Source organism: Syzygium oleosum, unplaced genomic scaffold, assembly GCF_021117445.2.
Source record: "Syzygium oleosum isolate NSW1041296 unplaced genomic scaffold, Sole_v2.1 Sole_v2.05, whole genome shotgun sequence".
Taxonomy (NCBI): Eukaryota; Viridiplantae; Streptophyta; class Magnoliopsida; order Myrtales; family Myrtaceae; genus Syzygium; species Syzygium oleosum.
The window spans coordinates 9,647,259-9,670,559 of NW_026607489.1; the positions used below are offsets into that span (position 1 = coordinate 9,647,259).

The 23,301-nt window shown below is 41.0% G+C and overlaps 4 protein-coding genes across 4 annotated transcripts; 3 read left to right on the forward strand and 1 right to left on the reverse strand.

Moving 5' to 3' along the window:
* Positions 1–1,633: 1,633 nt before the first annotated feature.
* LOC115681776 (protein C2-DOMAIN ABA-RELATED 4-like) lies at positions 1,634–2,971 on the reverse strand. The gene is made up of 3 exons (XM_030605844.2): positions 2,536–2,971; positions 2,280–2,375; positions 1,634–2,174 (listed from the first exon to the last, which is right to left on the reverse strand). The coding sequence occupies exons 1-3, from the start codon at positions 2,788–2,790 to the stop codon at positions 1,884–1,886; spliced, it is 642 nt and encodes a 213-aa protein (XP_030461704.2). The 5' UTR covers positions 2,791–2,971; the 3' UTR covers positions 1,634–1,883.
* A 4,058-nt stretch (positions 2,972–7,029) lies between these two features.
* Positions 7,030–12,746, forward strand: LOC115681775 (putative methyltransferase At1g22800, mitochondrial). The gene is made up of 11 exons (XM_030605843.2): positions 7,030–7,406; positions 7,514–7,594; positions 7,737–7,815; positions 9,025–9,166; positions 9,258–9,327; positions 10,069–10,133; positions 10,229–10,307; positions 10,599–10,686; positions 11,494–11,558; positions 11,683–11,772; positions 12,067–12,746. The coding sequence occupies exons 1-11, from the start codon at positions 7,212–7,214 to the stop codon at positions 12,178–12,180; spliced, it is 1,068 nt and encodes a 355-aa protein (XP_030461703.1). The 5' UTR covers positions 7,030–7,211; the 3' UTR covers positions 12,181–12,746.
* Positions 12,747–13,231: 485 nt separating this feature from the next.
* LOC115681631 (protein PARTING DANCERS) lies at positions 13,232–16,245 on the forward strand. The gene is made up of 8 exons (XM_056311216.1): positions 13,232–13,388; positions 14,168–14,292; positions 14,364–14,452; positions 14,518–14,613; positions 14,692–14,786; positions 14,865–14,905; positions 15,008–15,091; positions 15,927–16,245. The coding sequence occupies exons 1-8, from the start codon at positions 13,250–13,252 to the stop codon at positions 16,074–16,076; spliced, it is 819 nt and encodes a 272-aa protein (XP_056167191.1). The 5' UTR covers positions 13,232–13,249; the 3' UTR covers positions 16,077–16,245.
* A 1,936-nt stretch (positions 16,246–18,181) lies between these two features.
* Positions 18,182–22,852, forward strand: LOC115681720 (uncharacterized). The gene is made up of 4 exons (XM_030605754.2): positions 18,182–18,642; positions 19,000–19,628; positions 20,434–20,949; positions 22,153–22,852. Exons 1-4 carry the CDS (start codon positions 18,390–18,392, stop codon positions 22,324–22,326), a joined length of 1,572 nt encoding a protein of 523 aa, XP_030461614.1. The 5' UTR covers positions 18,182–18,389; the 3' UTR covers positions 22,327–22,852.
* Positions 22,853–23,301: the final 449 nt, after the last annotated feature.

Consider the following 23,301-nt stretch of genomic DNA (forward strand, 5'->3'; position numbering starts at 1 on the left):
CGGCCAGCCACAAGCTAGGAAGAAGAAGAAGAAAAAAAAAATTCTTTTCAATTTCTAATTCTTGTTCCCATAATCAATAAGCAACTTTTTTTTGCTTCTTGATTCTGTTCCAAAACTAATTCTAGGAACAAATTTTTGCAAATTTGTGCCCGGGAACAAAAAATTTATCAAACGGATTTCTGTTCTAAAACTGATTCTAGAAACAAAAGAAAAGAAATAGTTACTATTTGGCCGGTTGTCAAACGCGCCCTAATGATCCTTGGATTTTCGCCCAATATGCAATGCCCTTTCTCAACTTTAGTTCGATATGCAATGTCATCTCTAAACTTTTAATTTGTTTAATGTGGTCTCTAGACTTTTGATCTTTGAACTGTATGAAAATGTTCAATATTTTCCTTCCATCAATTCAAGTTTAGAGAAAATATTGAACATTTTCATACAATTCCAAGATTAAATTGAACATGTACCCAAAGTCCAAGAACCGTATTGAAAAAATTAAATGTTTAGAAAATAACATTGGACATTTGTTTAAAGTTCAGGTACCACAATGAATAAATTTAAAGTTCATTGATCACATTATACATTTAGTCAAAGTTTTATAGACCATTTATGCTATTTACCCAATGAAAAATCTATAGCTCGATAGTTCAAGGGTAGGTACAAACTTTATTTAGTCAATCTATGTTAGATAAGGTTTGGCCCCGCCGCGCATAGTCCATACAACTTTAAAAAACGATGAAAATTAACTTTATGGAACGGATGGCTCACTTGTTAGTGTTTTAGCAAATATCTAAAGTTTATTTTGATTCCTTTGAATCTCCGTCTTCTATTTTATTATGATTATTTGCTTGGATTATAATGATTGCTCATTAATTTTCGTATGGCTTTAGATTGAATTGAACCGATTATTTTCGCACGTGTTTTATGTTTCACTCAATATGAAAAATAAATCACATTTATTGGTTTATTTGTGATATTAGAAAATAGGGTAAAAAGCTAGTTTCAAATCAAGGGAACCGAACCAAATTGAGATCGAGTATATTGATTTTATACTCGAACAAAGCTCGAGCAAGGATTTCGGCACTCAGATCAAGCTCGTGTCCATTTTGGATAAAATGGAAAATCCCTGGCTCGATTGGTCCAAGAATACGTGCAAACTATCTAGCCAATCCATGTTAGATAAGGTTTGGCCCGCAAAGTCCCTACAATTTAAAAAACGATGAAAACGAACTTTACAGAAAACAAATCACATTCATTCATTCATTTATTTTTTTATACTAGAAAATAGGGTAGAGCTACTTTGAAATTAATGGAACCGAACCAAATCGAGCTCGAATATATCGATTTTATATCGAGTGAAGCTAGAGCGAGGATTTTGACACTGAGATCGGGCCTTGCTATGTAAATAAGTTTTGCTTATTATCATCCGCGTGGTAAAGCTAATTTGTAAATTAGTTTTGTCTTTGGTAGGTAAGGGCCCTTTTATAAGCTCATACTACGGGTTAACATCATAGATAAAGCTGATTCATACGCACATTTGAGTTGGGTGACTTGGGTCTTAGTGTGAATTCCTCTATGTAATGGAATATTATTGGTCAAAGAAGAAGGCACAAAGCGGCGTTGGTAGGGACGATTTGGTGATTGGTGACCGGAAATTTAAAACAAATTTCTTCACCATGGTCAAGCGGTCCAAATTAAGGAATTCAATGTACACATTGCTCTTTTTGCCTCTCCTACGAAGCACCATCAAAGAACTCTCATTGTATGCCTCCCCCTTTGGATACACCTTTACTCGGCTGGGTCCTTTCTCTATTGAACTGTACACCGAACAGCGCCGAACATCACATGGAGAGGGTGGTATTGAGCAGGGTCGCGACACGATTTCACAGCCCTCTCGATCCGGGGATGTCGATCCACTCCAGCCGCAGCTCGATCTCGCCGCTCTCGACGTTGCGCAGCCTCAGGACCATGTCCTGCACGACCTTGCTGCCGGCCCAGACGACGCGGCTCTCGCCGGCGAGGCAGTTCTGCCGGGTGGGCTGGACCCGGGTGATTATGGTCCCGCTCGGGAGCCCGTCCAGGCGCATCCGCAGCGCCTCCACGAAGGTCCCGAACTCGAACTCCGCGTCCCCCATCTTGTCGTCGAAGCTGAACCGATCCTTGTCATAGACAAACTGCAAAAGTTTTGCCATGGGACTGAAGTTAATTGAGCAGCTTTGATGGGGTCATCTGAATCAAACTTCGAAAGCTTACAGTACGAAGAGACGACGCGATCTCACCAGTTTAACGGGAAGGCTCGGATCAGCGATGGTCAGCGTAAGATCTTCGTTCCATTCTGGGTTCGTGTTCTTCCTCACGACCCGAGTCTTTAGTTTCTGCAGAAACCACACAGAGAGTTCTGATATCGACGACTTTCCACGGACGAGAGGGGGGTTGTGGTGAAGCCATAAACAGAGATCAAAGACAGAGAAGAAGAAGAGAGGAAAACGGAGTCTGGGATCCACGGAGCCCGGAGGCGAGCAAGAAGACGAGAACCTGTTTGCCGAGCCTGACGATAACGTAAGGATCGCTGCTCCTGAGGTCTCGGACGGCGAGGTTGACGCCTCGGTGGATGCGAATCCTGAGAAGACCCATCAGGTGTTCCATTGCCGAAGAAGAAGCAGCAGCAGCAGAAGAAAGAAGGCAGAAGACGGCCACCACGATGACGACAACGCGAGGACGACGACGACAATGCTCAGGAACGACAAAGGAAGGCGATCCTGTCTCTCTCCTTAGTGGGGAAGTAAACATCGGGCGAGCGTCTTATATGTACCATCACCATAAGCTATTTTCTCGCATTGGCTTTGCGCAGGAAAAGAGTGCGATTAAATTCTAGTATTGGCTTTCGACCCAAAAAAAAAAATTTCTGGTATTGGCGCATTTTTCTATTTCATCATTTCGCGTGGAAATTACCTCGGATCCAATAGGCTATTTTTTAAAAGCCGCGCTTTTGCGTGGCCCACCACTTTTATTACAAATCTATAAAAGTGGTCCTCTTTTTATGGTTAATATCACGAAAAACCCCAAACTAATATATTTATGATAAATTTACTCCAAACTAATTTTTTGACCACTAAAAACCTCAAACTGGTACATTTGTGACAATTTTATCCTCCGTTAAATCAGATTAATATTATGAAAAACCCCAAATTGGTACACCGATGACATACGGAGAATAAAACCCCAAACTGGTATACCTGTCAACTGCCACGTGTCACCCAACTCATAAATTTGACAATAAAATTTAATGGAAACTAACGAAGAGTAAAATTATCACAGGTGTATCAATTTGGGATTTTTGGTAGTTGAAAAATTAGTTTGGGTAAATTTGTCACAGATGTACCAGTTTGAAATTTTTTGTTCTATTAATCCTTTTTTCTATTTGGTCAACTCTTTTTATTTTGTTTCTTTTTTTTTTTTTGCTTATGAGTCTAACTTTCCTTCTTCTTTCTTTTCATGCATTTAACGTCTTCGGTTTTCGCTTTTGCAAATCGTCTTTATGTTTTTTTCTCTTACAAGCCATTCTCTTTTCTTTGGAGTTACCTATGATTTCATGAATTTGAGTTCATGTCAAAGACCTTGATCTTCCGAGTGAGAGGCTTCCAACATTTGCCTATGAAATCCTCCATGTTCGTTCCACCATTATAAGCATCCTCCTGATCTTCCTGCCAATATGCATTCCTAGTTTCATACTTTCTTTGCCATCGTGTGGGTTTGTAGTCCCCAATTTGGCTCCTCAAGAGCATCAACTTGTTGTTCACCTTCATCAGGAAAAGGCCGTGGTCCATCTTCACCCCACCGTTCCCACAGTCACAACCATAGCTCTGCCACTACGTTCCAGAGCTGAATTGGGTAGATTTGTACTTGCTTGAAGTGCCTCGTTTGGAGTTCAAGGATGTGCTCGACACTGTTGACTCCACCATCCACTAGTTGTCTAGCATGGCGGGCATGAGGACCGTGTTGTTGATATAATAGTTTTGGCCTAAGAACTCACCGACATGTCTAGCTCGTCGTCTCAAGACAATGTGGCTTGTTGGACGTATGTGTAGAGAACTTGATGACCCGAGGCGGACGATTCGTAGCCGACAACGATATGGAGGATGATCTTTTTGTGGGGCTTGTTGGGTTGCCAATGTATACTTACCTTGTCTTTGTGAATTCGATAGTTATTAGTGTGAATGCCTCTCAATGCCCTGCAAAAGAGTAAGGAGGCATAGAAAGAAGAAAATAATCTGCAAGAGAGAAATAGAGAGACCAATTTGCAAGAGCCGAGAACTGAGACTTGAAAGACGTGGAAAGAAAAAAGAAGAAGGAATGTAGGACCCACAAGGAAAAAAAGAAGAAACAAAATAAAAAGAGTTTTTTTATCAGTTTTTTAGAGTTAGGGAAAATTTCAATTTGGTACCAAAAGTGAGGTTATTTTCTCAAAAAGGGGTCCAAAGTGAATAAAGTGTCAAATAAGGGTCTGAAATGTCCAATCAGTCTCAAATAGGGGCCCGAAGTGCCCAATCAGTCTTAAATAGGGGCCCAAAGTGCCCAATTAGTCTCAAGTAAAGGCCTGTGTTCGCCGGCCGGTCAAATGCTCATTGGCCGGCAAGCACGTCACTATTCCGGCGAGGGCAATTTTGTCTTTTACTCTTTTTTTTCTCTTTTTCTTTTCCTTTTCTTCTTCTTCTTCTTTTTTTTTTTCTCTTTTCCCTCTGCCGGCCATAGCTAGGGCCGGCAGAGGTGGTTGGCGAGGGTCGGGCGAGGGTCGGGCGAGGGTCGAGCAAGGGTCGCCCGACGCCGGTGAGGGCCCGCCCTCACCTGGGCTGGGCGAGCGAGGGCGACCCTTGCCAGATCCGGCGAGGGCAACCCTCGCCCTTGCCAGATCCGGCGAGGGTCGCCCTCGCCTACCCAGCCCAGGCGAGGGCGGTCTTCGCCTAAGATCGACCACCTCCGCCGACCCCAGTTATGGCCGGCGGATGGAAAAGAGGAAAAAAAAAAGAAGAAGAAGAAGAAGAAAAGGAAAAGGAAAAGAGAGTAAAAGACGAAATTGCCCTAGCCGGAACGTACTTGCTGGTCGGTGAGTATTTGACCGACCGGCGAATCCAGGCCCTTCATTTAGACTGATTGGGCACTTCGGGCCCCTAGTTGAGACTAATTGGGCACTTCAAGCCCTTATTTGATACTTTGGACTCCTTTTTAAGAAAATAGCCCCACTTTGAGTACCAAATTGAAATTTTCCATAAAGAGTTATAATATAAGTAGTGGACCATAAAAGGGATAATATGATCAAAACATAAAAAAATTGAGTGTCTAAGCCAACGAAAGAAAGGAAAAAGCGCAACTCCTTTTTTAATTTGTTCCGAAAAAGTTTGATTAATTTTTAAGGTTGCATAGAACGCATCATCGCACCATTTACGACATCATGATTTATTATTGCAAAAGAAAAGTCAATCAAGTATTAATTATTGTGTTTACATTAAATAAGTCAAAATCTCGATTACTTGAAGTGCCTCAATTAGACGAAACCCGAATGACTAATCTTTTTATTAATTTGGATATTTGTGCATCAAAGATACACTTTCATGATTTATACAAAGAAAAAAAAACCATAAAAAATCTAAACAATGTTTACTGTGATACGTTTGCTCTAAATCTCTTTATTCATTGTGATACATTTACCATAATTTTTTTTACGGCATAAAAAACTCTGAACTTGTACATGTACAACACATTTACCCTAATTCAAAGTTTCGTCAAAATATTTTTATTTTTTAGCCAAAATGATGTCATTTTTATTTCATTTAAGTCACATAGGCGTCGTTTGCCTTCTATTGTCTATGTTGGTAGATTTTTAACGGTCGTCATTGACGGAACCTTAACGGAAGGGTAAATGTGTCACACAGATACAAATTTGGTCTTTTTCGCGCCACAAAAAAAAAGGATAAATGTGTTATTACACTGCACAGAGACCGGTCAACTTTGCAATGCCAAAAGTCTTTCATTATTCAAATTTATTTTTGGGAGAATTTTTTCGCATAATACATAAATTCAACAACAAATTAGCTTGGTTTCATCGAATCAAACAAAAATGTTCAGTCGATTTAGGAGCTCGTATGATTGATTCGACAGCAGATCACATCATGCGATGAAATGATTCGTAGAATCTGATCTATATGGATGCATCAGAATCAGTTAAGAGTTCGTTCTTAAAAACAATTACTTATATCGCTTACACAAATGAATGAACAAAAAATTATTTTTATTATTTACGAAAATATTTAAACATAAATTATTGCAATGATGAAAACATTTTTTATTAAATGATTATTGCAAATGATACAAACAATCATTTTTAAAAAATATTTTTCAAATTATTCATTTTTCACAAGACAAATGTAACCTAATTGAAAATATTTAGGGCTCGAATCACATTACATAGATAAATTAGGGATGACACAAATGGTCCACCAAACTCTTTCAGAGAAACAAATCCAGCCGTAATTTTATATCTCGTCCTCATAAAAACATGGGTTAATACCATGAAAAACCCTAAACTGGTATATCCGTGACAAATTTATCAAAAAACTAATTTTTTGACCACCCCAAACCCCAAACACTTGTGACAAATTTACCGTTCGTTAGTTTTCATTAAATTTTACAATCAAATTATCGAGTTGGATGATACGTAACAGTTGATGTGTGTACCAATTTGGGATTTTACCCCTCCGTCTATTGTATGTTTACCAATTTGTGATTTTTCGTGGTATTAATCCGATTTAATAGATGATAAATTCGTCACAAGTGTATCGATTTGGGGTTTTTGATGGTTATAAAATTACTTTAGAGTAAATTTGTCATAAATGTATCAGTTTGGGATTTTTGGTTGTCAAAAAATCAGCTTGAGGTGAATTTGTCGTATACCAGTTTGGGAGTTTTTTCGTGATATTAATCCTAAAAACATAGACGTGAATTTACGGTTCTGCCATCGTCTCTTCTCTTCCTCTTCGCCGATCGTCTGCGGCACCCGGCCGGTGAGCGGGCGAGCCATTCATCTCTCTCTTCATCGCTTCTCGCTCTGTGCCAGTAAGGAGGCCTTCGTCTTCCCCTGCGAAGCACCGGAGCCGGCGAATCCAATCCGAACCTCGGCGACTCCTCCGTACGATTTCACCCTCCGTCAGAGGAAAATGCGAAGAACGATGAGGAGGAGCTTGTCCCTGCTCTCCGGCGGGAGCGCCGGCCGCACCTGTTCGCCGTCGCTCTTCGCGCGGGGGACGGGCGAGGCACCGTGGGGCGCTCCCCTCCGCCGCCGCTTCTCCTCCACCGACGGCGGCGACGGCTCGAGGATGAAGATCTTCGACCGCGACCTCAAACGGAAGCACGTAATGCGAGCCCGATCAGAAATTGAATGATTTCTCGTTCGCCATTTTCTCGCTCAGTCACAGTTTCTTTCGTTTTCTTTTTTGGTTGGGAATGTTCGGCGTGGCAGCGTGATCGAGCTGCGTGGTTGATGCGCCCCGGTGATTGTTTCGTCGATTCCGTCGCGGAGAATTTGTTGGATCGCTTGGAGGTGGGTACTGCGTGGAGTGGATTCCAATTCGATTTGGGCAAGGAGAAGGATACGAGGGAGAGAGAATTCGTTCTTCAGTTTGCATTCAGTTTAGTTTTCTCGATTACTTTGCTTATGTTGCGGATGTGATCGCCTCTTGTAGGACTGCAAGAAGACATTTCCAACAGCATTGTGCTTGGGTGGTTCCTTGGAAGCTGTCAGGCGCTTGTTACGTGGTCGTGGTGAGTGTTCAATACCTGCGCTTGCTTTCTAATTCAATCTTTGCTTACCCGTTAGGTCAGCTTTAGCGCTTAAGAACGCCATGAGATTGTCATGTGTAGACATGAACTCGTGAGAATGAGATCCCACAGTTTAGGATGAACCTTTTCTTCGCAAATTGGGACGGCCAGTTTTTGTGAGTTCCTTGTGTTAGCCTGTTAGCTTGAGGTTATTAACATTCTTGGCCCACTATGATCAATTTGGTTAGAAGAACATATGAATCAAACAGGGCTGATGTTCATAATCTATATTGCTCTACTGTTGTGCATGTAGACAGAATGTTTTGGCCTATGGGTCGACAGACAACCTTTATCAAGACGAAATGGTCTTAGGTTCAATTCCCTTTTCCTCCCTCCACCAATTAGCCTGGACACTTGTGATTGCATGCGGTGTTACGAGAAATAACAGTTGAATGGTGGTTATGCTTAATGCCTTTGTTTGGATCTGAATGCAAACTGATTGCGGAAGTCCTCTCCAAATGTCTGAGCAAGGTGGTAGTATTATAGTAACAACATGCCTTTGCTGTCTATAGACTGATCACGGTAGCGGCCTTGTTCTTGATGAATAGATGGACATACAAATGAAGCCTGAAATGCCAGTTCATAATGTGAGCTTCAAACATATTGTGTCACAGTCTTGTAGTATTTTGATCCACTTTATATATGTCTGGGCAGAGAAAGGGGACTTTTGAGCGAGGGATACAGTGTGCAATTTTTTGTTTTGTGGGAAACAAATCCTTTAATACACATGCTTCTTCTTTTGTTTTTGGTGGAGCAGAAAGGATCTCTGCATGAGTTTGTCTTATCTTACCTTTACTGACATTCACTTTATCCTGCTGTTACTAACATCTTAGTACTCTTATTTTATGTATATCTTGTATACAGCTATGAACTAAGGATCCTTTTTCCTCATCAATTAACTGCTATTACAGTTTTCATGTTGGAGATAAGCATGCTTGAATGTATGAAAATCTATTAAGCTGCTCCATAATGATTTTATGAGCATTACTTTCGATTTTTGAGGAAGCTTGTTAGTTTATGTTAACATCCTTGACCAAGCAAACATCACATACCTGATAGACAAGCAAAAATTATCAATGTGTTGCAGACTTAGTAAATATTGTTTATGCTATTCATATAACATGATGAACATTATTCCTTTTCTGACAAAAGGTGGCATTCAAAAGCTCATTATGATGGATATGTCATGTGACATGATTCAACAGTGCAAAGAGCGGGAGCAAGATAAATCTGATAAGAACATTGAGACGCTGCATGTTGTTGGTGATGAAGAGTTTTTGCCTATGAAGGAAAGGTGTAGATCTGGGCATAAGTTCTATTACATTGTTTACTTGGCTGAGCAGTATTAATTGAATTCCTAATAGTCTGTCTTTTTGGACATAAAGTTCTCTAGATCTGGTTGTCAGTTGTTTGGGTCTACACTGGACAAATGATCTTCCTGGAGCGATGATTCAGGTATGGGTCTGCTTGTTCTTTGTCGTCATTAGTGCAATTTGATCGTGTAGTTCCTTGTTGGCGACAATATGGTGATGTCGGATAAAGGGAAAGAGCATATGGGCCTTCCAAAACATTCTGCTGTGGAGGAAGCTTCAAATTGGGTTAATTGTGCAAGTGGATTTTTGCGTTCTATTAAAAAGAGGCACCATAAAATTGATATCTCAGCATGCATTGCATACATAACGGGAAGTTACATCACAAAAGGGAGCAAAGTGACTTGCTTTGCTAATTTTCAGGCCAGAAAGTAGTTTCTTGGAGCTTAAGGTCAACTGTGTAATGCCCGCTGCCAAGTTCTCTCGATTTAAAAACTTCATCATTTCAGCATCAGACCTTGCCCTCGAATAGCTCAGACAAATAAACTGACCGAGTCTCCACCTCTTGTACGAGAATCTACAGCATGGATTGATTATCTGTAATCAGGTCTTAATTTCCTTCAGATTTCTATATTTCTCCTAGGAGAGTGAGAGTGAGTTTTCTTATCACTGATTAGGACTTATGATTATTTTGAGATTATCAAAGGAAGTTATGGCTCGTGACGAGGGTGATAGCAGTCCTTTATTTTTTGTCTCTTTATGCTGTTTAGAAAGTTCTTCTACAGATTTTTTTTTTATCTAGATCTCCTTGCTGATATATGGTAATGCATGACACTCTCTGTTCATTCGAAGCTCAGACAGTTGTTTTATTATTTTTTTTTTACAGTGTAAACTGGCATTGAAGGCTGATGGCCTCTTTCTAGCAGCTATTTTGGGTGGAGAAACCTTAAAGTTGTCGAATTTTCTCTTATATATATTTATCTCATTTTTACCTTAAGGCTTGCATTTCTGATTGATTTTATTTGTTTTCTTATTCTTGTCATAAGGGAACTGAGAATTGCATGCACTATAGCACAAATGGAACGTGAAGGAGGCATCAGTCCAAGATTATCTCCTCTGGCACAAGTATTCTTCAAATCACTCTTGCCTGCAGTCTGTACTCACAAAGTTATAATTCCTTTATGGAGATGTAGTCTTGCATGCCTGCTTCACATAATGGGGTTGTGCTTAACTGACTTTGGGTAGATGTACTTGTGATAATGAAGTCTCGAGTCCTATATCCTTTGTGATTGCTGTTTCTGACTTCAGTGAATCTTTCTTCCATATCCAAGATCAGTTAAACATATGACTCATGATCCTATAATTGATGGTTATCGCATTTTCCCTTACTTAGCAACAGTTATTGGCGTGTTTCAGGTGCGAGATGCTGGTAATTTGTTGACTAGAGCAGGTTTCTCCCTTCCAGGTGTCGACGTGGATGAATATGTAGTGAGATATAAAAGTGGTGAGCTCTGGTTTTGATGCTTGTTCTTGTTATTTATATGTTCTCTGTCATTGTGAAATTGACAGCTTAACTATGAAAGTTCTGCTTTGACTTCTTTGTGACTGCTAGTGTATAACTCACTCCCTCACTGTTGAGAAATAAAATATAACGAGAAATGCTGAATCTTTAGGGCGAATGATTAATATCTGAGAAAAAGCTGTTGTTGAAAATTTTGCAATGCCTCTATTCGTCCTTTCTCCCTAGTTTTCCTTAACAGGTCTATTTCATGCTCTTGCACAAAGTGCTGTGTAGCCCTACATGTTTTATCAGAAAATGAGAGAATTCATCATATAAGGGAGACAAGTCAAGGTGGTACTTACATTTCTTTCTATTGGAGGAAATCTAGGAATAGTAAGCAACAGATGAGGATAGGCCAAGTAGGTCCTGATTCGTTTGCATAAGCTGCATTTGAGCATCCTAGTTGCAAACCACTGACTCAGTTGCCGATAAATCCTGTTTTCTGTTGTTCTTTGTGGTCAGGAAATTTTGGGGCATCTTCTTCAGTTAAGATATGCTACTTGGTGCATGTTAATTCAAAGGCCTTAAGAATTTAGGTCTCAATTCGATCGTCTCATTGCCTAGAGTTTGACTCATATGACAAGAATGTTAAATCATGTTACCTACTCTCTTTCCTTTTTCTTCCATTATGCTTTATATATGTATTGTCTTGTTAAACTACTCCGTGATTCTTGGCTTTGTAATTACAGCTATCAGTGTCAATACATGCGGTATTTATGTCGTTCTTTTTTCCTCTGTTTCCTGGTATAGCTTTTGAGCTGATAGAACATCTCAGGGCAATGGGCGAGACTAATGCTCTTCTACAAAGGATTCCTGTAAGACTACCTTATATGTCGTGAATGTTCTTCCCTCACTCATTGTTTCCTTTGGGTTGTTACAATAGCAAACTCCGGTGTACCCAATAAAATTAACCATAACTTTGTTCGTTCATAAAACCAGATTCTAAAAAGGGAAACAGCTCTGGCAACTGCAGCAATCTATGAGTCGATGTTTGCTGCTGAAGACGGTACCATCCCTGCAACTTTCCAGGTAGCCAGAGTATTCACATTTTGCTGTAGATTCTCGTCTTTGGTTTTACTCCTCTGCTTTTAGTTTTCAAAGTGGAAACTTTACTGAGAATAATCATATGTTACCACCTTGAAGAGCTGTTTAATATTGAAGTCTATTGAGGAGAAGTGTAGTGTATCGGGATGAGAACGTTTCATATACTCGATGCTAATCCTGAGAACGTTTCCCTTCCCCAGTGATTATGGATCTATCAAATTCAGTTGCTAGGCATCTTCCTTCTCGTCATCTGGATTTCAAATTATACTTGTTTCGTAGGTAATCTATATGACGGGATGGAAGGAGCATCCATCTCAGCCAAAAGCCAAACAAAGGGGATCTGCGACCATATCCTTCATGGACATCCAGAAGCAGTTTGGGGATGGAAGTTAATCACTCCCTATTTCGAAAGATTGAAAATTTACCTTTGTCAGGTGTCCAGTGCCTGAAAGTTTGGACGGTCTTGCCGGAAAGAGAAGGTGTGACTTCCCATCCAAGAACCTCGGACTAGTGCTTTCTTGGATGTATTTGTCATTGATAGGGGATAGATAGGATGAAGAAGGAATACAAGATCCATCGTGTTTGCCGCGTGAGAGTATTCATGTAAAGATGCGGTTTGCGTCCGAGGATCCAATGCGGAAGGATCCCCTGAAAACTCTCCAAAATCAGGTCTGCGGATAGACTGCACTTTTTGCACAGCACTGCTGTCCAGTAGAATAACCACGTGGGGTAGCAACTCTCCTCGTCTTTTCAAGTGCTAGAATTTTTCATTTGGTTCCCGCCAAGTCTCTCTTCTTTACGTTATCGGCACAACTTGGATGGTTTTAGAGGCCTTGCAGTTTCTGCACAATTCCATATCTGTAATAAAGCACCAGATGGACAGCTATGTTGCAAGCATAGAAGCATAACGTCGAATATCGAGTGCCTGTAGCATGCAAGAATCGAATTCATGTTCTCAAGACTCTCTAGAATCGAATTTCGAAATGAATTTTTTGCGCGGCAATCTTAAGGAAATAATTTCATGTTGTTCTAAGATCGTGGCATCGATATTAGACCCTAAGAGCAAGGTCGTGTGCAGGGTCGCGCCCAATTTAGCTGAAGTTATACTTTCGAATGGCGACTGCATTCCGTGGTCAGGTCTTATTTGGACATCAACCGCACCACATCGTGCTTCAAGTATATCCACATCGAGGCTAATCGCTCCAAATTGTTTCGCACGACTCTTCTAATATTTTATGACGTTGTAGAGAATTCAAAAACAAGCGGCAGATCTATAAACTCTGCGCAGAAACCATTTAATTTAAATACAATTAGAATATCTTAGATTTTATTTTAATTTTTTTTGAAAAAGATTAGAAAATAGCGAGATTATTTTGAGTGTAAAATTGCGCAATTTACACGCGCGCAAACGCATCCACTTCTTTGAATCGCAGAGACACACTTCGTCGCTCCTTCGGCATTCATGCAAACACAGAAGCGAACGAGAACTCTCTCTCCCTCTCTCTCGCTCTCCCTCTCGCTCTCGCGGATGGAGAACACTGTCGCTCGCGGCGAACGATATCCGGCGCCTCTCTTTCCATCGAATGCCGCGTCGAGTTCAGGTGATCCCCCCCCTGCTTTCGCTACTGGTACCGCTTCGAATCTCGCCTGGACGATCGAGAACGATCGCAAGCGCCTTCGAAAAAGCCTGCGATGCGGTACCTATTCCGGCGCGCCCTGACGATGTTCCTCCGTAATCCATCCGCTGTTGTTTCGGATTCGTCATTTTTAGTCGCGTAGAGGTGCGCCGCTGAACAAGTTACTGATCGGAGCATCGGAGGAGGACGGATGATCCGACCGGTCGCAGGAAATGTAGCTCGATTGCCTTAGAAACAGGGGCAACATGCAGGAAATAGCAGAGCTGTCGTGGCGAAATGTTAGTCGGCTGTTTCGGCTTCCGTCGCTCGAAATCCGTGTCTTAGTTCGACACTCTTCTCGTTGTGTCTCGGGACGTTTCGGTAGTTTTCAGTCTGTGACAAGTGATGAGATCGCCGTAATCGATCTCGAATCAGTTTGTCTGCTTCTATTCCTCCAACCATGCGATGTTGGGAGAAGTTCAAGAAGCTTGTGATGATGGCTTGGGCTAATTGGCAAGCGATATGCATCTTCTCTAGCTATAGCGACTTTCTGTAGAGTCTCGACTAGAGATGATCTGTGATATGATTTTTTTCCATATTCGTTTAGGAGTATGAGTCTTGGATAAAGTCCTTTTCTGCATTATGTTCACATGGTCTGGGTTAAAATTTCGGTTGATGGTTATTCCTATTGCCATGGCAAGCGTTTGCTTGGCGAATCATTGTGCTGAACAGCCTGAGATGAGCATAGCCTTATGTGCTTGCAGGTGGTGCAGGGGTTTGTATGATGAAAACTACCTGGAGGAATGGACAAGACGAGTCTTTTATCTATTTCATCTCCTCCTTTCTCAGTTCGAATTCTTTCCGCCTTAACTTTGTCCCCATCGACCCGGTAATTCAGCCGCTGCATCCATAATTATTCCTAAGCCGTGTTGCTCAATTTTGTGGATGTGCTCTTTGCAGGACTTTATTTTTAACTGTGGGGGTCTGTCTGTGGCTTTTGTCTTTATTACAACTTGGGAGTGCAACCTCATTCCTTATATGTTCAGCAGGTTGGTTGGCTACTTTATTTCAGGTTTCTTGCTCTATATGATGCTTGATTTGATTTTTGGATTAGGATTCAGAAGCTGAAGGAGCAATTTGCACATTTTTATGTCGTCGTCACTCTCCAAACAAAGGAGCAAAATGATTCTTTCGTCCACTCTTACTTCAAGTAAGTGTTACATTCATATGCATCTCACTTGTGGCAGTGGATGTTAGTAAAGATCTCCGATCTTTGGTTATGGCAAAGATTTGGAATGGAGCTTGGCAGGCCAACATTCGTTCCTGTTCCTGACATAGAGATGGGCTTTGAAAAGATTGTCAAGATAGCTCTCTCCCTTGGGGGTACACCTATTTCCCAATGGCTATAGTTGATAAATCTATGCAGCACATATCCAAAGTTAATTGCCATATGAATTGCAGTCAGCAAGCAGCAGCATGCCGTATGGAAATTGAAGGCCGAGGTTAGTTGACCTCAGTTCGGTGACTATTTAGGTGTCTTCTTGGTTTCTGGAAGCTAGTTCTCTGTTGCATTTAATATGATTCCCCCGTTTATCACCTTCAAGAGGATGCGATCAATGCAAAGGATGGATCTCTTTATTGGAATCGTCACATCCATACCCGGCATCGACAATCATGATGCTAATTCGGTAATTTTACCAAGTTCACGGCAACTTACTACTTGAATTTTTTGCTATCCAATCTTTTCAATGCATCTAGGACTCATTTTTTGGTTCCTTCCACAATAAGCTGCCTTATGGAACCTGGGAAAATCTGATTTGCTCTAGGAAGAAAACAAGAATGCCCATTGCTCGTGAGCTTTCAATAGCGGCACCTCAGTTAACTGCCAATTTTTCTTCACTGCAAAAAAAAATTGTCTTATCAGGTTGGCGATTTGTTGAACTAACTAAAGGGGTAAACTTGGAACCATTGTATGAATTTTTGCTTTCTGCATCTTTTCCATGGCATCTTGTGCATCCTTATTCCATTATGGAACTGGTCTGCAATGTTTCCGTTACATTGTTATGGTTTTCATTCCGTTGCTAAGTCTATTTTCTGTAGTATTGCAAGGTCTTAATCAACAGAATACTGTGTACAGCAAATATTGTCTTTCCAGTTAGTAATCCACGTAGGTAATAGCAATCACTTCCAGATTTTATTTAGCTATGTGAAAATTTGCATGGACTTAAAAGGGATTTTGCTCTCTGCGGTAATCTCTGTATAAAGATTCCAAGATAGACTAACGATGTGTATTAGAAACTATATTTCTCTCAGAAAATTCATTAGCTTCGTGCATGTAGATTGTACGGTGATGTAATATTATCAATATCCTCCTCTTAACAGTCAGATTGTGTTCAGAGACAGGCAGTAGCCATAATATTTTATCTGAAATTAATTGTAGATATTGCACTTGGAGTTGGATGGTCAACATCACATTTTTTTCCTCATGCTTTTTTGACTAATTCCTGATTTTCTCATATTCAGCTTAATCAAGCTATTGGTTCCATTGAAGCAATTGCTAAGGCATCAAAGGAAGACATTTTGGAGAAAACTGACCTTTCAGCACAGAAGGCAGACATCATCAGAAGGTTTTTCAGAGATCCCAAGTTTTACCTCAGTCCCAAGCTGAGTTGATGCGAGGATTGTTATCACACCGGATGGCTCTATTTGCTCACCGGCTTAATGTGTTTAGCCACAAAGTATCTGTATCTCTACTAACCAGACAAATGCTGAAGCGCATTTTGGAGTGAACATGCCGTGATAGGATTTTTGAATGATTAACACGTGATATCTTTTCAAACCATCTTCTAGTCTTCCTCGATCCCTTTTGACAGCAGAACTTCATCCTTGTTTCCTACTGTCCCTGATCAAGGGAAGCAGTTACAGTTCAATAGCTTTGATGGTTCAACAAGAACTGTAGGTTCGACATGAACTTGTTTCCTCATATTCCATTCAATTTCGCTTTTCGTTCCATGTTGACTAATTTGCCTCGCGGACCTTAGTACTAACAAAGAATTCTGTTTTCCTTGGCTTGCTTTTAACAGCGAATCTCAAGTTAGATTTCTGACGTGCTGTGCTGTTTGGCTGCGGGCTCTATTATTAAATCGTAAGTTCCAGGCCTAGAGGAGTTAGTGTTTAGTCACTACAGTAGTCAGCAAAGTATAAGCAACCGGAGAATTAAATTGGTGTTTAAGAGAGAGATTGTAACAGTCCGAATATACTAAACTCGCACTCGTCATAATCCAAAGTTGTTGATTCCATCAATGTACATAGGTAAGTACTCAAGATTCACAACATGAGTAGCGCTTTGTCAAGGGTGTTATTCGGTTCTCATTCATATGCACACATCGAGTTCGAGCCGGCATGTGAACGCGTGTGATGTCGTTCGACATTCTCGGATATCACATTGGACAAGCGCACTTCTATCACACAACTTACCTGATATGATTATAAAAGAAGAGTAATATAATGATTTCCATTAAACAAGTTGAATGAGAAGGTGCTCGCGGTTGTTTCCCAGTCTTTTGTCCGGCGGCGCAAGCTCAAGAGAAAGACACGTTGGCAGAAGGCTTGCTTCTAAGGGTGCGAATGGTAACCATTCTGCTCCAGAAATCAAATTCTTGCCAGAAATTGATTTCTGGAATTTTTGCCAGAAATTGATTTCTAGAGGAGAAATCTGTTTGGTAAAACATGACTAATTCTGCTCCAGAAATTGATTTCTGGAACAGAAATCTGTTTTGATTTGTTGATTTTTTTTGCACCTAAAAAAATTTAAATTTTACTCAAAGTGGGTGGCCACATGTATTATAAGCCATTCTGTAAAGTTTTGAAATTTTTTATTTTTTTTTATTTTTTTTTTGCACCTAAAAATATTTAAATTTCACTCAAAGTGGATGGCCACAGGTATTCTAAGCCATTTTGTGAAGTTTTGAATTTTTTTATTTTTTTATTTTTTGGGCACCTCAAAAAATTTAAATTTTACTCAAAGTGGGTGGCTACAGATATTCTAAGCCATTCTGTGAAGTTTTGAAATTATTTATTTATTTTTTAATTTTTTGGGCACCTCAAAAAAATTAAATTTCACTCAAAGTGGGTGGCCACAGGTATTTTAAGCCATTTTGTGAAGTTTTGAAAATTTTTATTTTATTATTATTTTTCTTTTTTTTTGGCACCTCAAAAAATTTAAATTTCACTCAAAGTAGGTGGCCACAGGTATTTTAAGCCATTTTGTGTGAAGTTTTGAAATTTTTGATTTTTTTTGGGCACCTCAAAAAATTTAAATTTCACTCAAAGTGGGTGGCCACATGTATTTTAATCTATTCTGTGAAGTTTTGAAATTTTTGATTTTTTTTTTAAAAAATTCACCAAATTTCATATTTTCCCGAAATCTAACTTTTTTTTATTTTCTAGAAATTTTTATGAATTTTTCTAGAATTTTTCAATTTTTATGCATTTTCTGAAAAAAAAAATTTATGAGAAAATAGGGAGAATGCATTCCGGAATCAAGAAGCTACAAAAACTAGCTTCTTTTTTTTGGCCCAAAACACATTCTGGAAGCAAAAACTCATTCTGGAACCAAAAAAAGAATGTATTTTTACCAAAGCGTGTTTTTGCTCCAGAATGCAAAAATTCCTCCGAAATGCATTCCGGAAATTTTTTAACAAACGCATTTCTGTTCCGGAATGCATTCTGGAGCAGAAATTTTGCTCCAGAATGGATTCCATGCGCGCCCAAAGCAATCGCAAATCACTCTCTCTCTCTCTCGATGCAAACACTGAGTGAGTGGTCGTTGAGACGTCAGATCCAGGCATGGACAAAAGCAAGCGACTCCCATCGCCGTTCTTCCATTTTCCATGTCGCCACTCGTGCGGCACGGGCGTCCAGCTTTCCTGTCTCCTACCCATCCTCAGCGCCGCTGCACCGAGGAAGTAATTATTGTCGGAGACGATGAGTGGTCCTTCGCGGTTGCCGCTGGTGCCACCGCCGCTTCTTCTTGTTCTTCTTCTGCTACTGTGTCCGACGGATGCGTCTGCAGATGGGTATCTCGTATCAGCAGTCGGAGACCCTGGGATGCAGAGCCCCAACGTCAGGGTCGGCTTCGAAGCTTGGAACTTCTGTAACGAAGTGGGCGCGGAGGCTCCCTCCATGCCCAGTCCCCGGCTCGCCGACTGCTCCGACTTGCTCTGCCCTTCCTTCCCCGGTTCGCCATTTCACTCTCCCTTCTCTTCTCATTCAAGTAATGTCACTCCAAAGATATTTCGTGTCGCATGGGATATGATGATCCTCGCCCCGGACTCGTGAACCGCGATCTCTGAAATACCCTCATGTCTTTTTCAAGCAAGAATTCGGGTTGTCATCCTTCTCTGTCGTCTTGAGATGGATCTTGACTGCGAATGATATTGCATGTGCATGAAGTGGCTCTTCTAGATCAGGAAAGGCATGCGCTTTCACTTTTGCACTCCCCATCTGCATGCTCAGTGTTTCACTTTTGATGTCTCTTGATGATGATGCTTCTGTAGTGTTGATTGGAATTGTTTGGATTCACTGGATCTGTTAGGTTTAAGTTTAACCCCTTCTGATGATGGGAGCGAATGCGTGGTCCATCAAAAGGTGAAGGAATCGGACAACAATTTGAGGGCCGGTGATGCATTTCGTCTGGAGGGTTTTCAGCCATACGAAGATCCGGATTTGTATGCTGCTGAGAAAGAACGGTACCTCGGTTCTCTCTGTGAGACGAATGATGCTGCGGAGCCATGGCAATTCTGGATGGTCATGCTCAAGAATGGTAATTTCGATAAGAACACCACGCTCTGTCCCGAGAACGGGAAGAAAGTTAGCAAAATAGTGACCGATAGGAGCTTTCCCTGTTTTGGCAGCGGCTGCATGAATCAGCCCTTGGTGTACCATAATCGATCGAGATTGTTTTATCCTGATGGCAAAATCGCATCTTTGACTGGAGGATTTTATGGGACATACGACCTCGATGCTGATTTGAGCAAAGACGATGGAAACAACTCGTACTTTTCGGTCTCATGGCAGAAGAATATGAGCTCCGGAAGTTGGATTTTTTCTCAAATATTGAGGACAACTACCAAGTATCCTTGGCTTATGTTGTATCTACGGGCAGATGCAACAAATGGATTTAATGGTGGTTATCATTACCCTGGTCGGGGAATCATGCGAAAGGTTCATTCATTATTACAGTGAAGTTTTCTCTTTGCATTTTGTTGAATCTATAAAGTTTTCGGAGAATTTCAACTGATGTTTAACCATGGGTAGAAGGAATCCGCAAATGGGTCAATAGAGAGACCAAGGCCTTTTCCCCATTCTACTCAGCATAGGCTGAATGGAAAGTTCCTTTTCATTTGTATCATTTGGCAAGTTAGTGAAGCGTACTTGACTGAATTGGAATGCAGTTGTCCATATCCACAATGGACAATGCAATGGAATTTGTGAAGCTAAGCCGTAGTTTCTTTTTTCTATCTCTTCCCATCTTTCTGAGCCAGTCAGTCGATCCATTGTTGATGGGGACTAGGAGGTTGTGTTTTTTCACTTTCTGTACCCATGTGAAATTGTTTCAACTTCGGACTAGGGCAGAAGTGGATTTTCTTTTGGTTCTTGTGGAGCTAAGCAGGGTATGCGTTTTGGTCTGCAAACATATAGTTCCAGGCACTTTTTCCATGTATCTTCGCACCAATGCATAGTTACTCATGTCAAATAAGCACGTCATTGTTGCATTAAAGTCATCTCCAGCACTTGACTATGTTGGACTAGGCAGTACATAAAGGGCAAAAGGAAACAACGAGATCAAATAGTCAAAGCAGAAAAATCAGTATGCACCAAATTTCTGCTCTTTGAATCAGAATCTATATGTTTTGGGGGATGAAAAGAGATCCCAATGGATATAGCCATATCATTGATTTTGCTTGTTTAAAATTTGTGTTGTGTGATCTGATTCCTGGAAGTGACATTTTTGTTTGTGATTTTTTAGTTGCCAGAATCTCCAAACTTCAAAGTAAGATTGTCTCTTAATGTGAAACGGGGCGGAGGGCCTAATAGCCAATTCTATCTACTCGATATAGGAAGCTGTTGGAAGAATAGCGGGGATCCATGTGATGGCGATGTCCTCACAGATGTGACTAGATACAGTGAGATGATAATCAATCCAGAAACTACCAGCTGGTGCAGACCAGATAACCTTGTCTCTTGTCCTCCTTACCATGTCAGTGTTTCTGGTGAGATCATATATAGGAACGAGACGTCTCAGTTCCCCTATGCTGCTTATCATCTATATTGTGGCCCTGGGAACGCCAATCATTTGGATAAACCATATGATATCTGTGACCCTTATAGCAATCCACAAGCACAGGAACTTGTTCAACTTCTCCCACATGTTGAATGGGCTATCCATGGATATCCTGAAAAGCAAGGTGACGGATGGGTTGGAGATTCTAGGACGTGGGAACTTGATGTTGGAGCTCTGTCCAGTCGTCTGTACTTTTACCAGGTCGGTTGCACTCTTCTGTCATTTTGTGATAATCATAATTTCTGTGCTGTATGTAGCGGTGTTAATTTGCCAGGTTAATGGTTGATATGCTGACTCTGGTCATTATGTGCCTATGGGCATACTTTTATAGGGCCCGCTTGGTTTAATTTTGCAAATGAGCCTTGGGGGAATGCAATATCTTTAGCTTAAAGCGTTAATTTTTTTTTTTGCAAAGGGCTTTGAGACCCTTTTTTATTAAATAAAAAAAAAAATTGCCCTTTGCCGAAGTCGGCGAGCCAGATCTGGCGCTGGCGGCCATTGCTTGAGGTCGGGCGACCCCCGGCAAGAGTCGTGCGACCCAGGCGCCGTCGCCTGGACTCGCGCGTCCCCAAGTGGCCGTCGCCTGGGTCCCGCGACCTCAGGTGGCCGTCACCTGGGTCCCGCGACCTCAGGCGACCATCGCCTTGGTCGAGACCCAGGCCGACGTCGCCTGAGGCCGCGCGACCCAGGCGACGGCCGCTTGGGTTGGGCAACCTCGCCGGCCCTTCGCTATCCAGAGCTAGTGTCGTCGGCCACCCTCGCCGGCCACCCTTTCACGAAGAATATGAACAGTAACAATGATGGGGCAAAACCGGAATATTAAAGAATAAGTGATAGTAGTTTGGAAAAAAAAAATAGTCTCAGCATTCCAAATGCTAGCATTTAGCCAATGGAGTCCCAAAAGCTGAACCAAACATCTCATATTCTTCCCAAGGGGTTTCCAAAGCCCCTTGGGAAAGAAGCCCCTTGGGAAAGCTAAACCAAACAGGCCCTTAGTTTGCCTAGTTTTTCTATACTATCTAATCGGGTGCACTTTGCTGTACCCTGTGCAACCTACAACATAAACAAAGAGGGAACAGACGATTTGCATGTCCAATCTCGACTAACCAATCTTAAGCTGTTTTACAGACGAAAGAGCCTAATTCCTGTGTCCAATCTTGACTATCCAATACTCCCGCGTTCTGTCTTTTTCTTCTACGTGGTTGAAAACGAAAATACAACATGTCCCCATCTTCCAATTCAAGAACACTGGGTTTTTTTCATAACTTAACATTCATCGGGCATAAAAAATGGCTTTTGTTGCTAATAATTGATATTTGCGGTTGATCAGGCACCAAAAAGGGCCTTTGTCCTATTGAGTATTGATCGTCACCGCTACACCTTTTTAACTATTTCACTCTGCAGGATCCGGGAACAGAACCAGCAAAGCGTATATGGTCCTCGATCAATGTTGGTACTGAAATCTACGTCAGCCGGAACGGGGTAACTGCAGAGTGGAGTGTTAGCGATTTCGATGTACTGGTTCCCGAAGATGTCACGTATGATGGTGAAATAACTGACCAAGTTTCGGTGCTTTGACTTATCAGTCGATGTTGGAGATAGCTGTTGGATGCGAGCGACATCACAGTATACATAAACCACGGAAAGTGAGGTGTGGCGATTGTGTTTTGTTCTCAGTATTGCCCATCACAAGGAATCCGCATCTCTTCTGTTCAATCTTGTTGCACGATTTCTCTTCGCAGTATGGTTATCGTTGCATTATCAGAAGATTAGTCATCTTTTTAGTACATTTAGCAGTCTAAGAAGAAAAGTTGACACTTCCAATGATGGCGAAGATCATTCCATCCATTCCTTTTCTACTTCACTATACATTTTGCATGTACTGCCATCTATACACACGTTCAATAGGCAACAATGGACAACAGAGGCGTGTGTAGCTAACCTTAGCATCTGAACAGTGTTATCGTTGGCTAGTCCTATGCTTCTTGTTAATGTTCAACATGAAATATGTCTTGCTTGTGCTGTACAACCTGAGGACGAGATACCAACATGGAGTTCCTTGGGGACAATTGTCATACTTTGAAGTTCAGTGATTTTGAAAGTACACGGAGTCGTCCCGATGTTATAATCCTACACGTTGAGCTCCATCGAAAAACCTTCGAACTCGAGAAGCGGGGTTTCGATTTAAGTTGGAGGATGACGAGAGATTGAATGTGCTTTTTCTTCAACGCCACCAGATGAATGACGCTGTGATAAGTTGTGGGATTTTCCATAAATGATTCATAGATGATTGGTTCATTGGGATAGAATACTTTTGGGATAATGATATAAATAGTCTATAAATTTTGGCTCAATATGTAATGTGGTCTTTAAACTTTCAAATTATTCAACATGATCCTTGAACTTTAACTTAATGTGCGATTTCGTCTCCGAACTTTTGATTTATTTAATATGATTCTTAAATTTTTTGTACATGTTCAATTCAATTTTTTTACTATATGAAAATATTTAATGTTATTTTTCCGTTAATTAAATTTTATGGATAATATTGAA

Excerpts from the sequence above, each read along its gene's own strand:
- LOC115681775 (XM_030605843.2), top strand. The coding sequence starts at position 7,212 with ATGCGAAGAACGATGAGGAGGAGCTTGTCCCTGCTCTCCGGCGGGAGC. Across the intron at positions 11,559-11,682 it reads CTCTTCTACAAAGGATTCCT|ATTCTAAAAAGGGAAACAGC; the intron begins GTAAGACTACCT and ends TCATAAAACCAG. Across the intron at positions 11,773-12,066 it reads CCATCCCTGCAACTTTCCAG|GTAATCTATATGACGGGATG; the intron begins GTAGCCAGAGTA and ends CTTGTTTCGTAG.
- LOC115681720 (XM_030605754.2), top strand. The coding sequence starts at position 18,390 with ATGAGTGGTCCTTCGCGGTTGCCGCTGGTGCCACCGCCGCTTCTTCTT. Across the intron at positions 18,643-18,999 it reads GCTCTGCCCTTCCTTCCCCG|GTTTAAGTTTAACCCCTTCT; the intron begins GTTCGCCATTTC and ends TGGATCTGTTAG. Across the intron at positions 20,950-22,152 it reads GTCGTCTGTACTTTTACCAG|GATCCGGGAACAGAACCAGC; the intron begins GTCGGTTGCACT and ends TTCACTCTGCAG.
- LOC115681631 (XM_056311216.1), top strand. The coding sequence starts at position 13,250 with ATGCAAACACAGAAGCGAACGAGAACTCTCTCTCCCTCTCTCTCGCTC. Across the intron at positions 14,293-14,363 it reads ACTTTGTCCCCATCGACCCG|GACTTTATTTTTAACTGTGG; the intron begins GTAATTCAGCCG and ends TGCTCTTTGCAG. Across the intron at positions 15,092-15,926 it reads ACAATCATGATGCTAATTCG|CTTAATCAAGCTATTGGTTC; the intron begins GTAATTTTACCA and ends TCTCATATTCAG.
- LOC115681776 (XM_030605844.2), bottom strand. The coding sequence starts at position 2,790 with ATGTTTACTTCCCCACTAAGGAGAGAGACAGGATCGCCTTCCTTTGTC. Across the intron at positions 2,376-2,535 it reads TCGTCAGGCTCGGCAAACAG|AAACTAAAGACTCGGGTCGT; the intron begins GTTCTCGTCTTC and ends TGGTTTCTGCAG. Across the intron at positions 2,175-2,279 it reads CGAGCCTTCCCGTTAAACTG|TTTGTCTATGACAAGGATCG; the intron begins GTGAGATCGCGT and ends AAACTTTTGCAG.